The following is an 18,603-nucleotide window of genomic DNA, read 5'->3' on the forward strand; positions in this document are numbered from 1 at the left end:
CATTTTTCCTTCCCAGATGCCTTCATCCTCCTCACCTGTACATACTGCTCACTGTCATACCCTCCACACTCCTCTCCTGTACATACTACCCACTGTCCTACACTTCTCTCCTGTACATACTGCCCTCTGTCATACCCTCCACACTCTACTGTACATACTACTCCCATAATACCTTCCACACTCATCTCCTGTACATACTGCCCCCATCATATCCTCCACATTCCTCTCCTGCACATAATGCCCTCTGTCATACCCTCCACACTCCTCTCCTGTATATACTGACCCCATAATACATTCCACACTCCTCTCCTGTATATACTGCCCCCATCATATCCTCCACATTCCTCTCCTGCACATAATGCCCTTTGTCATACCCTCCACACTCCTCTCCTGTATATACTGACCCCATAATACGTTCCACACTCCTTTCCTGTATATACTGCCCCCATCATAACCCCCCCCCCCCCCCTCTATATAGTGCACAATGTCAACTCTCCACACTCCTCTGCTGTGCATACTGCCCACTGTTATACTCTCCGCATTCCTCTCCCTCACACTTTTATACCTCTTACCCACAAAAACAGTTCTTTAAAATTAAATTGAATATCCTCAATGTTACCAGCTCTATAATGGGCACACTTTTGATAGTTCAACTAAAGGAAATCTTCTCAGTCATCATATTTGTTCTGCCCATTATTAGAACTCATTTAAATTTTGTGATTACTACTGTGATATATAGAGAAACATAGGGGATGTCAGCTACTCTAAATATGCCACTGGTAAAAAAAAAAAAAAAAAAAAAAAAAAAAAAACCAAAGGTCCCTGAAAATATTTTTGAAATCTTGGCAATGGTTTGCATTTTTAATTATTTTATAAAAAGCCCCACCAAAACCCTCAGCACCAGGCCCATGAAGTTCTCAATCCAGCCCAGTGATGATGATGAGGGTGTGTAGTGAGGATGTGTAGTGATGAGGATGTGTGAGGAGGAGGATGTGCGAGGATGAGGATGTGTGAGGATGAGGATGAGGATGTGTGAGGATGAGGATGAGGATGTGTGAGGATGAGGATGAGGATGTGTGAGGATGAGGATGTGTGAGGATGAGGATGTGTGAGGATGAGGATGTGTGAGGATGAGGATGTGTGAGGATGAGGATGTGTGAGGATGATGATGATGAGGATGATGATGATGATGATGAGGATGTGTGAGGATGAGGTATAGTGATGATGGGGATGATGTATAGTGATGATGAGGATGTATAGTGATGATGATGATGTATAGTGAGGATGATGGGGATGTGTAATGATGATGATGATGATGATGATGAGGCTGATCATCATGTATAGCAGAGCTCCGCTCGCAGCACGCTCCTGTCATGTGTTCAGTGTGACAGCTGCCTCCTGATTGGCTGAGGCGGAGTAGTGAAGTTGTCAGTAGAGGAGGAGGAGAGCTCCGGTCGGGCTCCTGGAAGTCATGGATGGATCGCTGGCACTGCTGTGCCCGGAGCCCGCTCTCTCCCACTCTCTCCCGGGGTGATTATCTGCAGTGGAGCGGACAGTGATCGGCAGATCCCCGGTGTGGGGCCCCTGAAGTGCCGGGATTGCAGGGCGGAGATCTGCGGTACAGCCCGGAGCTTCGCTCATTCTGCAGTCTCACTGCGCTGGGCTCAGCCTCTGTACACTTCTAACGGGACAGATCCTACAAGTGGGGTCCGGGGCCCCTGATAGACATCAGCGCATTGCCCCCTATGAGACATTCCATGGGGGCCCCCCAGCACTGACCCTGCCCCACCTGGGGGCCCCATACACTGGATCGGTATGACCTTTGTGGACTCGGTCAGGATCACAGCTCTGGAGATGGAGAAGTATTACAGCCTGCAGCAGGCTGCCTCCCGCCTGGACTCCCTGATAGAAGGTAAGTGTGTGCGGGGTCTGGAGGAGGAGAATGACGATTGGGGTAGGTGTGCAGGACCTGGAGGAGAAAGATGACGATTGGGTAAGGTGTGCGGGGTCTGGTGGAGGAGGTTGACGATTGGGTTGTGTGTGCGGGGTCTGGAGGATGACGATTGAGTAAGGTGTGCAGGGTCTGGAGGAGGATGATGATTGGGTTAGGTGTGCGGGGTCTGGAGGATGACAATTAGGTTAGGTGTGCGGGATCTGGAGAATGATTTGATTGTGCATGTGGGGGGTCTGCAGAATGTTTGGGTTATGTATCGAGGAGACTGATGGGGTTAGGTGTGCAGTGTCTGGATGATGGTTGGGGTATGTCTAGAGGGGTCTGAAGGATGGTGGTTGGGGTATGTATAGAGGGGTCTGAAGGATGATGGTTGGGGTATGTATAGAGGGGTCTGAAGGATGATGGTTGGGGTATGTATAGAGGGGTCTGAAGGATGATGGTTGGGGTATGTATAGAGGGGTCTGAAGGATGATGGTTTGGGTATGTATAGAGGGGTCTGAAGGATGATGGTTTGGGTATGTATAGAGGGGTCTGAAGGATGATGGTTGGGGTATGTCTAGAGGGGTCTGAAGGATGATGGTTGGGGTATGTATAGAGGGGTCTGAAGGATGATGGTTGGGGTATGTATAGAGGGGTCCAAAAGGATGATAGTTGGGATATGTATAGAAGGGTCTAAAAGATGATGGTTAAGTTGTGTTTACGGAGGTCTGGAGATTGATGCTTGGGTTATGTGTGCAAGGGTCAGGAGGATGACAGGTTTTATGTGCAAGGTTCTAGAGCAGCCCATCTCAACCCCTTTACGCTAGAGGAACCCTTATAATATTTTTTTTAGATCTCAGCTAAACCAATTTATTGGGGGCCAGTGGGGGGGGGGATGCCTCATCAATAGCCAGTGAGAAGAATGCCGCCCCCTCCCCATACAATGGTGGTCAAAATGCCAACCTTATAGATAGATAAAAAGTTAAGTTGTGTCATACTAATGATCATCAACTGCCACTGGCCCTAGAACTCTGGAGTAACTATAAAAATGGGAGGTCAATCAACCAAAGCTAAAAAGGATCCCCTAAGCAACCTCTAAAAAGTTACCACAGAACCCTGTTTGCCAATGGATAGTCTAGAGTAGTGATGATGGCATACCTTGGCCCCCTAGATGTTTTGGAACTACATTTCCCATAATGCTCAGCTACACTGCAGAGTGCATGAACATCATGGGAAACGTAGTTCCCGAACATTTGGGGTGCCAAGGTTCCCCATCACTGATCTATAGGACCATGCTTCTAGTGGTTGGCTTCTGTAGGGAGGTTTAGGATTCTTGGCACCCTGTTGGCGTATATAAAGAGCGTCTATAAATTTTACACCAACTACATGCGGCTTCAAGACCTCCTGGGCTGAAAACGAATTGGAGGAATGAATGTGTTTTCTACCCTGCTGCCCAACATTTGCTCCCCGCGTCCCCTGCATACAGCAGTCAGTGTTCTCACTACCTCGGTGCTAAATGCTTACCAGCAAAGGAAACATTTCCTTTAGGTGGGTTTATAGCAGGTAAATGGCGTCGTTTATTTCCTTTACAGTATTTGTTTTTCTTTGCCCTCTTCTCTTTTAATGTTTTTATTGTCAGTTTTTGCATATACAGAAAGTAAGAGATAGAACATATCCAAATCCCAGTAATAAAATATGAGGCATGTATTGCCATAACAAGACAAATGGGCTGCATACAGGCCACTCCAGAAGTATTACTACAATAATATAAACTCCTTTCATGTTATAATGGAGCCTGCAAAGAGATCTCAAAATGTGGAAAAATTCATTTTTAAGGGGGCTGAAGGAAGCACAGATGCAGTAACATTGATTTGTAAGGGCACGTTGCCCGTAGCCTGGCACCAAAATAATCCATTCTTGCATGCAGGCTAGTGTCTATTGGCTGGTGGTGCCCTGGGTTGTTACAATGCAAGGCACCCTTTTCCTTTTTTTTAACCTAACTTTATTAAAATGTTAGATTTATATTTCATTAATTTCTATGCATAACAGCAGACTGGTGTAGCAAAAAAAGATGAGGACTTCATAAGCTTTGCAAAAAATACAGCAAGTCTACATTTTGCCCCAACGCACTGCAACCAACCTGAAGGGAGCATTGCATTGTGAACAGGGCATATAGAAAACTGGGGTATTCTGTGTGCTCTTGGCGGTGATTGGTGTTTTTCTGCATTGCATCAGCACCAATCACTGCTCATAATATGAATGGGCCCTAAGCCCAGCTTCACAGTGAGCTGCGGGAATGAAGCAGCACGAGTTCAGCTGAACGATTTCACAACTTCATGTCAAGCCTAATTTTGGCAGCGATTTCACAGACATTGGTGCAGGTTTTTGCACAGATATCACTGTAAAAAAAATAAAAATCCCACCCCGAAATTGCAAAAAGTAGTACAAAACTACTTTTTGAAATTGGTGCAGTGCGGCAAATGCAGCGTTGTACTGATTAGGACGGTGCAATTTCCGGCAATTGCCGCTGATTTGACATGTCAAAACGCACCAATGTGAACCAAGGCTTAAAAAGAGGAAGTAAAGCAGAAAAAAGGACAAAAAATAAAATAAAAATACACCCTGCAAGGCAAAGGCATAATGAGCTAGTATGCATAGTATACTAGCTCATTATGAATAACTTACCTGAGATGGAAGCCCCCGAAGTGACCCTCGTTCTGCTCCTCCGATGCCGCCATCTATCTCGGAGTGACTTCAGGGTATGGCAGCTCCAGCACTGTGACTGGCCGGAGCTGTGATGACGTCACTCCCGCGCATGCACGCGGGAGCCACTACTAATGGCATGGCTGCCGTTAGCAGCGGCATGCTCAGTGCGCCTGTCTTTTGAAAATATCTCCTAAGCCATGTAGGTTTAGGAGATATTTCTTGCACCTACAGGTAAGCCTTAATCTAGGCTTACCTGTAGGTAAAAGTGGTCTGTAAGGGTTTACAACCACTTTAAGGGTCTGTAGTAGCAATGATTTCTAGTAGTCTTATGTAGTGTATAATGGATCTCATGAAGCACCAACAATATCTATAGCACGGTTGCAATCTCTGATAACTTTTCTTTGCATATTGTGTATGGATGATGATGAATGAATGATGAATGATGAATGATGATGATGATGATGATGATGGCCCTTCTTGATTTCCTGTACTTTCCTTTATTTAGCCTTGGCAGGTATGGTCACCATTCACAGCACAGAACCTGGTTTATTACATCTTTCTAGGGAACTCTCACACTAGGTGTGCTCAGCAGCAATACTTAACACAAGAGCACATTGAGATTGTTTTCTAGATGTCCTGATCACACCATATGCGTGTTGTGCAAAACTGCAGCATCTCTTCATGTTTATGTAGTACAATGCATCGCTTGTTGTAACATGCTCTGGTGGTTAGATTGAAATAAAATGGCATTTTGTGACCATTTCATAAAGTACTGCTAATTAATGCACACCAGCGGTGGTAACCCCAAAATCAAAAATGTAATATATTACAGCTTACCAATCATTAGACGTGGTGGCTGTATTAGTTTTCTTTTTAGGCTTTTCCCCTCTGTTTTCAGCTGGTGACCTCACCAGTAATATACCTCCTGTAATAGCGATTGCCTCCTACTCTGGATGAAGGAGCACAGGGGCACATTTAAAACAGCAGCAGTGTCAAGCTGGGGGGAGGGGAGTGGTGGATATACTAGAAGATTTGGATACAGTAACACATTGAAGCCAAACTCCAACTAACATTTCATAAGCAGTTAGAGAAACCGTTTTTTTTTCCCTTTTGAGATAAAAGGTTTTATATAAATAAAAAAAATCTGATCATTGTAAGCACCCCTGTCAGTAGTAAATGGTTTGTCTCAACACACTGACTGATACATCTGCAGGAAAAAAAAAAAAAAGGAAAAAAAGTCTACAAAAAAAAAAAAAAAAAATGATTGCGAACATCAAATCTAAGAACTAGTAAGCTGCAATATAATAAAGGTTTGCTCTTGGGTTTAATACTGGTGAAGTCAAAAGATATATTGTTAAATTCCTCTTAAAAACTTTTTGGGTTTATAAATCACTTTTTTCTAGCCTTTTCTTTTTTAGAACCACATAATGAATGTCATTAGGAGGGTTTTGCTGGTAGACAACATTCATCTATGTGGAAATATAAACTTGCTACTTACTGTAAACTATTTGTTCACGGGAAGAATTCACAACAATTAATAAATGTGGCTTTATAAATCTTCCTGCATCACAACGCATGATCTTTACCGTACCAAAACCGATAATTCCTGAACACTTTGCAGTGTTTGTGTGACAAAGTGCGTGAAAAGCACCCTTTATTGTTGGCAATAGAATGTTTCTTGCCAAGCGCCCATTTTTTTTTTTTTTATGTCACATGTTATTTGCGCAGCGTTTTTTCAAACATATTTTTTTATGGAAGAAATGCACTTTAAGGAATTTTAGTGAACACAAACACAATATAATACCCAATTTTCAGGTAAAAAAATAAAAATAAAAGCAGTCACACCGCGTAAATAGATACCCAACATGTCACACTTTACTTGTGGAACAGCGTCAATCTAAAGTACGTAATCTCCATAGGCGACACTTGAAAAGCTTTTACAGTTTAGAGTTACTAGAAATATTGTTCTTGTTCTGATATTTATAGCATTTCTTCACATGTGGTGTGATCACTGCTTACATATGCATGCAGGACCTAAAATGTCTTCATTTTCCAAAAAATGATCACAAAAAAATTACAATTTTAAAAACCTCACAATGCCTCTTACTAAATACATTGGACTGTTTACTGTCCTAAAAAGGGGTCAGTTGGGGGGCGGGGGTTATTTGTACTGTCCTGACATTTTTGGGCCTCAAGAAATTAAATAAAATATCAAGATTCTCGATTTTTACTTGTAATCAACAAAGATCAGAAAAGGTTTGGTCTTTAAATGGTTAAATTTCCTTCATTTACACTCTGAAATTCTTTCCTTTGATAAAAGAATGAAAAAAGATACTTTGTTTCTACTTATTAGCTGTTGTGGTTAAACTTGGCAGGCTGCCTGATTTTTTTTCTTCTTTTCCCCAGCTGTGAGAACTCTCTGAACTTTACAAACTAATTAACACCCCATTCACACCTGAGCGTTTTGTAGCCCTACGCCTGAAGCTACAAAACGCTGGAGGGGAAAAAATACATTATTCTCAATGGAGATGGTTCACATCTCCACTCCAAGTCGCCTGAAGCCCTACGCCTGAAGCTCAAACAAGTTCCAGACCCTTTTTTGTCGCGCGAATCGGGCTGATTTGGGTGTTTTCATTCCCATAGAAACTAATGGAAACGCTCGATTCGAGCGTTTAGCGCGTCAACGAGCGTTTCTATGGGTGTTTTGACGCTGTATCTGCAATGCTTAACATTGGTGACCTTTTGCCCTGCACAAATTCGCGACAAAACGTGGCAAAAAACTCAGCGAATCGCGGTAAAAAACGCCGCCAAAAACGCTTGAAAAAGCTACGCTCAGGTGTGAATGCAGCCTTAGGGATGGAGGTTGCCATGTGTGCTATAGTGCTGAGCCGTTTTTAAGACAGGGCAAAAGGGGCAGCTGCCCTGGGCCCTGTCATTGTTGTGGGGCCCAAAGCACCTGCCTCATTACTTGCCAACTATCCTGGTTTAAATTGCCTCGTCCATTGAAGTTTTAGTCCTGTGCTGTGTCCCAATATCTCAGTGTGAAGTGCTGCTACTAATGCTGCCCAGCTCTGCCCCATTGTTGTGTACAGATGGCTCACCTGCAGACCCTGTGTTTACATGGGAATTACCGGCAGTCATACGTAAATAGCAGCGGCATTCATATGTAAAGGGGGGGCATGATATGTATATTATGCCCCCCTGAGGTCATATCCTCAGTAATCTCTAGCAACCAATCAACAAGTAGAAATCATGTGCTGTAACCTCTAGCAACTAATCAGTGAGCTGTAATGTGTGCGGTAACTTCTAGCAACCAGTCAATGAGCAGTAATGATACAATGTATCCTCTGGCAACCAATCGCAATAGCTGCCCGATCCGATTCAGTAAACCGATTTTGAGTCTAGCTGCTATTTATTGTATGTCTAAAAGCAGGTGGAGCGTGAAACCCCCCCCCCCAAGAAAAGTTTCTATAGTGCGTGTGCCAGGTCACATCCAATTTACTGTTTTTGGCAGGCCATACACAGGTCGAATTTTGAAAGAATTTTCTTTCGAAAATCTTATCTAAGAATTTTCATTTGTATTTCGCACCATTAGTGGGCTGCAGCAACAGCCGATTTTCATGCAGCCATCGAATTTGAGAAATCGGACATGTTGGAAATATCTTGTAAAACAAATGATTTTCTAATCAATGATGGGAAAATTGTGCGAGAAATGTAATCAAATAAGAAATGCGCATGTGCAAGAAAAGAAAATTCCCAGAAAGAAAAGAAGATTCACAGCCACAAAAATTATTTTCTGTAGCAACACGAGGTGAAATTGAAGGCTTGGTTGGCTGAATTTCGAAAATCAATGGTGGTACCATCAGATCACAAGATGCCCAAATTTTCTGATTTTCAAAAGATTTTTTTTTCGTAAATTTGACCGTGTATGGCCAGCCTAACTCTCTGAACTTTTTACAAGAATCGTGACATGCTGTTTTTTAGATCAGGAAGAGAAAAAAGGTTGCGATTTGGGTTCTTAACGATTAATCGCGCTGTTCTAATGTAGATAGATAGATAGATAGAGATACAGTATCTCACAAAAGTGAGTACACCCCTCACATTTTTGTAAATATTTTATTCTATCTTTTCATGTGACAACACTGAAGAAATGATACTTTGCTACAATGTAAAGTAGTGAGTGTACAGCTTGTATAACAGTGTACATTTCCTGTCCCCTCAAAATAACTCAACACACAGCCATTAATGTCTAAACCACTGACAACAAAAGGGAGTGCACCCCTAAGTGAAAATGTGTAAATTGGAGCTCACCAGAGCTTCACAGGTTGCCACTGGAGTCCTCTTCCACTCCTCCATGATGACATCACGGAGCTGGTGGATGTTAGAGACCTTGCGTTCCTCCACCTTCCATTTGAAGATGCCCCATAGATACTCAATAGGGTTTAGGTCTAGAGACATGCTTAGCCAGTCCATCACCTTTACCCTCAGCTTCTTTAGCAAGGCAGTGGAGGTACGTTTGGGGTCGTTATGTTGGAATACTACCCTGCGTCCCAGTCTCCAAAGGCAGGGGATGATGCTCTGCTTCAGTATGTCGCAGTACATGTTGGCATTCATGGTTCCCTCAATGAACTGTAGCTCCCCAGTGCAGCCCAAGACCATGACAGTCCCACTACCATGCTTGACTGTAGGCAAGACACACTTTTCTTTGTACTTCTCACCAGGTTGCCACCACACACACACAATCTGTACCAAATAAGTTTATCTTGGTCTCAGAAGACCACAGGACATGGTTCCAGTAATCCATGTCCTTAGTCTGCTTGTCTTCAGCAAACTGTTTGCAGGCTTTCTTGTGCATTAGCTTTAGAAGAGTCTTCCTTCTAGGTTCTAGGACAACAGCCATGCAGACCAATTTGATGCATTGTGCAGTGTATGGTCTAAGCACGGACAGGCTGACCACCCCCCACCCCTTCAACCTCTGCAGCAATGCCTCATACCTTTATTTCTCAAAGACAACCTCTGGATATGACGCTGAGCATGTGTACTCAACCTCTTTGGTTAGCCATGGTGAGGCCTGTTGTAAGTGGAACCTGTCCTGTTAAACTGCTGTATGGTCGTGGCCACTGTGCTGTAGCTCAGATTCAGGGTCTTGACAATCTTATAGCCTGGGCCATCTTTATGGAGAGCAACGATTATTTTTTTTAAATCCTCAGAGAGTTCTTTGACATGGGGTGCCATGTTGAACTTCCAGTGACCAGTATGAGAGCATGACAGCGATAACACCAAATTTAACAACCACGGTTCCCCAATCATACCTGAGACCTTGTATAACCAACGAGACCTTGTAACACTACCAGTACCATGTTATCACTGTGACCACTCACTGCAGATCAAATGACAATTGTACACAGTGGCTTTGATTCTTGTCATTGTGTACCATCGTGTTGATCTCTGATTGGTCACAGTGATCACATGGTACAGACAGAGCCAATCACAGTACATTTGTACCATGTGATTAGTTGTGGCCAATCACAGCTAACCACAATAATAAACACAGAATTAATCTATTTTCTTTCAGTAAAAATAGTTGCTTATAACAGTGAAATTCACTGGTATAAGCAATCGATGTGAAAAAAAAAAGTCTGTACTTCTCCAGACTAGTATAGTGTTACTATGGTAACACTGTATTGCTCTAGTCACAGTGTGTGAAAAGGTGATCACCGCCACACCAATTATATGATGGCACTATGAAAAAATATATAAAATTTAATTTTCCAAAATATTGCGACCAAAAAAAAAAATAAAAAAAAAAAATACAACTTCAAAAAAAACTGCTATTACTAAATACTTAAATACCTTGGGCTGTCAAATTTTGGGGATATTTGTAGTGTCCTGGCCTCGGGCCAGGGGTGGCACTACCGCCATAACGACCCACATGGGTGCTATGGGGCCCGCAGCAGAGTGGGGCCTGGTGAGGAGGAGAGCACCACCGGCATAGTCTCCCATCCAGGGGAAGAGACCAGAGAGGAAGAGGTGAGCTGTCCGTATCAGCAGAGAGCAGAATTGCCCTTTATAACAAGTTCCCGGGGGGCTCACGTCACATAGCTCCACCTATTGGCCCAGCGCCTTCGATTAAATACCACCAAAAGAAAGCTCTATTTGTGTGAAAAAAATTCCATATGGGTATAGTGTTGCATGATCATGCAAAGTGTGACAGAGCTGAGAGCTGAAAGCTGAAAATTGGCCTGGGCAGGAAGGGGGTGAAAGGGCCCGGTATTGAAGTGGTAAAAGTAAAAATTGCAGGTTACCCCAACTAATCTTATAAATACTCTCTCCCCCCCCCCCCCCCCCCAACACATAAGAAATATGCATACTGTATACTTACATATTTTCATGCTTCTCTAGCCTGCTTACTTGATCTAACCTGTGTCAGCCAATATCTGGTAATGCCTGTTCAATGACGTCACCCATATGCCTTCTATGGTCCATCTGTTGTTGGCTCTCCTTCCTCTCCCCTGCATCAGCACTGGCTGACACAGGCCACTGCTGATGCAGGGGAGAGGAAGGAGAGCCAAAAGGTAAGTGTATACCTATTTTTTACATAGGTTATTGTGCACCAGTGTTAGGAATTTTTTTTTTTTTTTTAGGATTAGTTGGGTCTACCCAGAATTTTACTTTAGATTTTTTCAAATGTGACTGCAAAAGTGGAGATACACTAATAAGTGGTGTACAGAGCTTGTCACATAATTCAAATATTCTTTAGCTGGAGTTCTCATTAAGCTGCTTGCCTAATACAAGAAGAACATTTTCCTATATTTGGGTGGTGCAGTCAGCCTTTTACTTTGTACCGGTTTATTACCGTACTTCGGGAGAAATGAGCAGACCTTGGCACCTGGTGTTTGCAAAGGAATGATTTGCATTGGCTCATCTACAACCTACTGTGTATTATCCCTTATCTCAAGTTACTGTGTATTATGTCTGTTGTGTTTGGTAGACACATGTGACAGCTCTTTATGTATCCTGGTCAAACCTAGACTTCTCTTATGTGTCTTTGTACATAGGAAAATGAATTAAAAGGCCAAGTTCACCAAAAATAATCAAATGCACACATTTTTGGATAAAAAAAATAAATAAATAATAATAAAAAAAAAAGGATGTGCAAAATGTGCATTTATTTTTTCCTGTAGGAGCCTGGAAAGCAATGCACCCACAAACAGTAGATCATGAGTGCAATGTGGGCTCATACAGACATGTCCGCTTCTTTGAAGAAAGCCAGAGGATGTCAGTAGAGAAGAGCGTTCATCCGCGCAATCCATTGAAACTACAAGTCTTTATCTTGTGCTGTCAGACGGTACTTGTAGTTTATATATTCATAGGCATCTGTGAATGAATGATGTTGCTGTGTGGGCCGAGTCTCGCACAGCCATGCGGTTTTTAAAAAGTGATAGCAGTTGCAGGGAGAAGAACCCCCACCCACTGTCAGAGGGAGGGGGCAGGACCTGGAACAGGTTACATGTTCCACCCTAAGGCCTGGTTCATTTTTAGTGGATTTTCAGTTTTACAGTCCATTTAACATGGTTTCTTATATGGATGTAGTCCACATCTGTGCATTTCATGGAAAGGGCCAGGTTTTTTTTTTCTGGTTTTTGGTTCCATAGACTTCAATGGTTTAAAGATGTGTATTGGGGAAAAAACAAAACAAAAAAAACCACACACAAAATGCAACTGCAATATGCAAAAACTGCAACCTACACAAGTGTGAATCAGGCCTAAATGCTGGTGGAACATGCAACATGTTCCAAAGGGGAACTCCTCCTTTAAACTCTGTTCAAACTTTTGTTTGTGATGCAGTAAAGAGTACATTAACCACATGCCGACCAGCGCACAACGATGTACGTCAGCACAATGGCATGAATGGGCGTACAGGCACATCCCCTTCAAATTACGATATCGTGGGCATGCGCCCGCCGCGTACTCCGTGACCTTGCCTGCGGGCCCGCGATCGTGTCACAGAGGGCAGATGTAAATAAGGCATTTCCCTGTTCTGCCAAGCAACATGGTAGATCCACTGCTCCCCATCATCGGGAGCAGTGATCTCCGTCATGTTCTAATGAGACAATCCCCCCCACAGTTAGAATCACTCTCTAGGACAGACTTAACCCCTTGATCGACCCCCTAGTGTTTAACCCCTTCCCTGCCAGTGTCATTTACACAGTAATCAGTGCAGTTTTATAGCACTGATCGCTGTATAAAATTGTCATTGGTTCCAAAACAGTGTCAGAAGCGTCTGATGCGTCTGTAATAATGTCGTAGTCAGGATAAAAAATCACAGATCGCCGCCATTACTACTAAAAAAAAAAAAAAAATATGCCATTAATCTAGCCCCTATAACTTTTGCATAAACCAAATCAATATACGCTTATTGCGATTTTTCTTTACAAAACATATGTAGAAGAATACATATTGGCCTAAACTGAGAAAGACATTTGTTTTTGGGCATATTATAGCAAAAAGTAAAAAATATTATTTTTCAAAAATTGTCACGCTTTTTGTTTATAGTGCAAAAAGTCAAAAAAACGCAGAGGTGATTAAATACCACCAAAAGAAAGCTCTATTTGTGAGAGAAGAAAAAGGGGCGTTAATTTTGTTTGGGTGTAACATCACAAGACTGAGCAATTGTCAGTTAAAGTGACGCAGTGCCGTATCACAAAAAGTGCTCTGGTCATGTAGGGGGTAAATCCTTCCGGGGCTGAAGTGGTTAATGCATGCAATACCATAGCATGTAGCAATGCAGGTCTCATACACTGGTGTGATGTGGTGCTATTCATTCTGAATGGGACCTTAATGCCCGATGACATACCTTGCAGCACAGCACTAATGTTCTGGCCATATGTACGTGTCAGTTTTCTGGGACGTTGGAGGCGCATCACCAGCTCATTCATCTTGTATAAGCTGCCTTAATGTAGTACACATTAACGCAATGCAGCCCTAGTGTAAACCTTGCATTACGGTGGCCATACACACCCATAAATTATCAATTTCTTTTTGGATCAGTCTCTTCCAATAGAAATAATTTATAGTCTGCCATTAGATCGATATGCCACATGCTGGGAAATGGATTTTGGTCAATAGTTAAGATATGATAAGTTATATTTATAAGTTATCAATCAGATCTCAGGTTCCACCATGCAATTTCATAACTGAATCAATCAAATATGATGGTATTCATGAACAGAGTATCTTGGTGCTGCCATTCGATGCAAAAGAGTTGATAATTTGTCGCCCTGGTCAATAGCCAAATCTGCTTTTGATGGAGTTTAAAATCAATTGGATGATAAATCGAAGTGTGTGTGGGTACTATTAGAGCATTAGCACATGTATTATCATAACACACCACAGCGCAAAAATGTGTTTTAACCCATAGGATCAGAGGCCTGGGGCAAGAAGGCTAACAGTTTAATTAAATGTTAGGACTCATTCACACAAGGGGCCAGGGGATGGTACAAGCAGGTGGTTGGGCTGCTTTTTTCCTGCCCCCCACCAACTGAACACAGGAATGCAAACACTTGGGACTGTACACATTCCACAGTCATGAAGTAAAGCATCAAAATAAAATATCAGCACACAGGAGGATCCAATATAATATACAATCCCCATCAGCTATGCAGCACAAAGACCACCTGGGCAGGCTAAACATATAATCTAAAAAAAAAAAAAAAAAAAAAAACACACAGCGTTTAAAAAAATGTCCCAAGATGTCAAAGTCTCCAAATTAAATATTTTCTCATGGGATCCTCCCCAAATTTATACATTCTTCTTGAAACCCATCCAATAAAGCGGCAATAAAGCTAGCAATATCAAAGCATGGCAATGTGAAATCAAAACAAGACACATTGCCATGTTTTGATATTGCTAGCTTTATTGGACCCGGTTTCAGGAAGGGTCTATCCATCTGGTGAGGATTCCATAAGAAAATATTTTATATTTAATTGAGAGACTTTGATTGAATATTGGGACATTTTCTCTAGGTGCTGTTTTTTTAGATCATACATAAAAAAAAAAAATATATAATATATAATATTTTATATATATATATATATATATATATATATATAAAATCATCATTTGGCGGGCAGAACCGCTACTGAATGCAACCTATTCAAATGAATGGGGTTGCACTGAAGTTGATGCGTACATGGTTGTGGCACAGGGTGTATTGGCATTTTGAGGGTTAAAATAAATCCTTATCGATGAGAGACCGGGTAAAGGGCCATCCCTGGACAAATGCAAGTTAAAGGACAATGGTTCATTTCCATGGTTGGGTTAGGGTTCACTTTCAGCGTTAGGAGGTAGGTTAAAAGGGTAAAGGTTCACTTTTAAGAGTTCATTTTTAAAAGGTTATTTTCAGGAATAAGTGAGAAAGTTAAAAAGGAAAAAAAAAAAAAAGGTTAAACCTGGACTGGTGAATTTTAAAAACAAACCTTGTAGTTGGACCTTCCTGTACTGCCGACTGCCAGGGGAAGGAGGACTAATGCAAGTAAAACTTTATTATTCCCCTAACATTTAACCTTTGTGGTCCTTTAGTGGTCAGTCCAGGGGCCCATACAGCATCCTGAAGAGCCAAGCTTATTTACACGGCAGTGATGGATGTTCCCCACAGCCGCAGCCTGCTAAAAAATCAATAACAGACTGGCAGATGCAGTGGCTATACAGATCTTCCCACACATGAGTGTTTATAATTATACAGAAATGATTGCTCAGGACGCAGGTCACCTCCAGAGGAGGCCTTATAGCTGAACTGCAGGCAAAACACACAAATTAAAAGATAATTCCACCCTAACACTAAAATCTCTACATCTACAGACATCCACGATCGAACACCAACCTATCTAGCCCTGTAAAGAAGAAATCAGTATACACACACATTTTATTAAGCCGCTCTGGTCTCCAGGTGGAAGCTCTGCAGCGGACATGGCCAACAATGGCTGTGAAATGAATGGGACATGTCATTACCCATATGGGTTAGTATGGGGCTTCTGTTGTTAGCTGCCTCCTCTGCACCCACCTCCACAGCAAAGCCGCAGCTGACAGAAAAAAGATATGTATACTAATTTCTTCTTTACAGTGTTAGATAGATTAATGCATAGATGTATAGATTTTAGTGTCAAGATGGACTTATCCTTTAAAAAGAGGAAGTAATGGCAGGACAAAAAAATAAAATAAAAATAAAAAACAAACACACGCCCTGTAAGACAAAGGCATAATGAGCTTGTATGCATAGCATACAAGCTCATTATGAATAATTAACCTGAGATGGAAGCCCCCGAAGCAACCCTCGTTCGTCTCCTCCATCGCCGCCATCTATCCTGGGAGCCGCCACTCACGGCGTGATCACCGTTAGCAGCGGCAAACTCAGTGCACCTGCGCCGCATATGCCCTAGACATCGGTGCAAGTCTTTTCCACCGTGTAGGTTTAGGAGATATTTGTTGCACCTACAGGTAAGCCTTAATCTAGGCTTACCTGTAGGTAAAAGTGGTCCCAGAGGATTTACAACCACTTTAATTCAGCGTTGTAATCATGAATACAATGTTTTATTGTTAATAAATGTACTTTTTATTAAAAGTATTTTTGTAAATGAAAGCAGAGTAAGTATATGAATTTGTCCTGGTATCAGCTTCTTGCAGTCCCTTTACAGCCGTACAAGGAGCCAATCCATTCATGTGCCGACAAGCAGCAGGATGATAGGAGGATAGTACAGAGTGATGGAGATATGAGCTCATCCTTATGCTGCTTCTCCTGTCACTGTCCAGTCCACAGGCTGGGGGCCAGTCTGGCACTACCTGGGCTCAAAGAATGTGGATTGAAAAATGCTGACTGCCACACTGAGTACAGATTTGGCACTGTGAAGGAACTCTGAATTGATGGAAAAAAAATGTTGCTGCAAAAGCTTTTTTTGCATTATCTTTTTATCAGCTATTTTTGTCTTATTATTTTTGGGCGTTCTGCTAGAAGGTACAATTACATGAAAAGCCCAAACACTTCCAGGACAGCTAAAATGAGATTTCCCTGCAGTTTCCGATAGGTTGTTTAGCAGAAATTATATTTTCCAGCCAAGTATATTTGTAAGCACTGGGAAAAAAAAAAATCACCTGCTCCTGATGAGATAAAGGCCAACACAATGAGATTCTCTCTCATCCATATTTTATTTTGCCTTTTGTGTAGTCCTAAAACTCATTAAAGTTAATGGTGGTAATAATTTAAGATGAGATTCAAACTATAGGCAGTACAGAACAGGTACATGAGGAGGACAAATATTCAATCATTGGGTTTAAGTCATTTGTCAAAGGTTTATAGAAACATCTGTCAGCCTTCTGTGGACAAAAGAGAGCACCTGCTTCATTGTCTTACCTAAAATGATTAAATACTCTGACATCCCTGACAAAGAAAGCTTCATCTTTGTGGAAAAGGTTTCCATTGCAACACTCATACATGCTGGTTTATGTAGTTTAAAGCTAGATTCTGGACCAAGCTTCCACAATGAGCTTGTGGTCTTCCAGATCCCGTGCTGACCAGGTGACCATGCCACATGGATCACTTTCTTGGCATGTGATGTCACCGTCCCACCTTGTCCAATCAATTAGCCCCTTGTATTCATTTCAGAATGTGCCCATGCCAAGTGGGTAACCCCCCCCCCCCCCCCCCCGTGTTCAGTATGCAGCAGGGAAGCTGCTCAGCACTGCTGCTACTACAGAGATACTCTTCCAGAGGATTGGCAAGGTATACAATATGTATAGTTACAATGGTCCAAGCTGCATCAATGTAACTATGCATAAAAAAACGGTTGATTGCTACATTCACACTTGAGTGCAATGTATTCATGCGATTTTAAAAAGAGAAGTACTTTTTTTTTACAGGTTTATACTAGGTGTATGCAGCATTGGTCCGATGCTGCATCTGTCCCCGCCGTCTCTTCATCGAGAGCCGAGCGATTGAACACCAGCGATGGTGCGGTTCTCAAAGCTCTCTGAGCTGAGTGCTGCTGACTGTCAATCAGCAGCTCTCCACTCTTCCCCTCCTTGCTCACTGGAGCGCTGAGCTGTGGAGGGGTGGGGAGCAGCCATCTCAGGCTTTCAGCGGCTCGCTGAGATGGGTAACAGTCCAAGCAGCTGGTGGATCCAGACTAGAGGTCGGCCGATATTTGCCGTTTTTTAAATAATCGGCATCGGCCGATTGTGCTGATAAAAAGCCGATTTAGAACTACAGCGGACTTTGAAATGACTTCTGTCATAGAAGTCAGTGTAAGTTGCCATAGAAACGTCTTTCCTCCTCTCTGGGCAGGCTGCCAAGAAAAGAACAAAATGATACAATGTTTACACTTAAATGAATGAAGTCATCTCTGTGTGTAGAAGTTCTCAGTTTAACCATTTAAAGACTAAATCTTTTCTGACACTTGTTGCTTACAAGTAAAAATCCTGTATTTTCTGCCAGAAAATCTCTTAGACCCCCCAAAATTATATATATTTTTTTTTTTAGCAGAGATCCTAGGGCAGTGATGGCGAACCTTGGCACCCCAGATGTTTTGGAACTACATTTCCCATGATGCTCTGGCACTCTGCAGTGTAGTGGAGCATCATGGGAAATGTAGTTCCAAAACATCTGGGGTGCCAAGGGTTCGCCATCACTGTCCTAGGGAATAAAATAGCGGTTGTTGCAATATTTTATGTCACACGGCATTTGCACAGAGGTCTTTCAAATGCATTTTTTTGGGAAAAAAATACACTATTTAAAAAATAAAAATAAAATAAAAACAGTAAAGTTAGCCCATTTTTTTTTTTTTTATCTAAATCATACATACAAGTAAACTGATTGGAGGTTTGTTTTGTTTAATAAATGTTTAAATGTAAGATATTTTTCTGTATCACTTATGAAGGCTGCTTTCACACTGGAGCGGGGCAGGCGTTGATGG

At 42.2% G+C, this 18,603-nt stretch overlaps 1 protein-coding gene across 6 annotated transcripts in view; it reads left to right on the forward strand.

Moving 5' to 3' along the window:
* Nucleotides 1-1,420: 1,420 nt before the first annotated feature.
* The window catches only part of MCF2 (MCF.2 cell line derived transforming sequence), a 296,431-nt gene continuing 279,248 nt past the window's right edge, over nucleotides 1,421-18,603 (forward strand). For all 6 annotated transcript variants that reach the window (XR_013277191.1, XR_013277215.1, XM_077490004.1 and 3 more), the window contains exon 1: nucleotides 1,421-1,912. Coding sequence is in view for 4 of the 6 variants with exons in the window: in XM_077490004.1 (XP_077346130.1) it covers nucleotides 1,816-1,912 (97 nt within the window). In the remaining 2 variants the exon portion in view is untranslated. The remainder of the gene's footprint in view (nucleotides 1,913-18,603) is intronic.

The sequence above is a fragment of the Lithobates pipiens genome, unplaced genomic scaffold (assembly GCF_037356315.1).
Source record: "Lithobates pipiens isolate NorthernLeopardFrog02 unplaced genomic scaffold, aLitPip1_a1.2 Scaffold_1, whole genome shotgun sequence".
Lineage (NCBI taxonomy): Eukaryota > Metazoa > Chordata > Amphibia > Anura > Ranidae > Lithobates > Lithobates pipiens.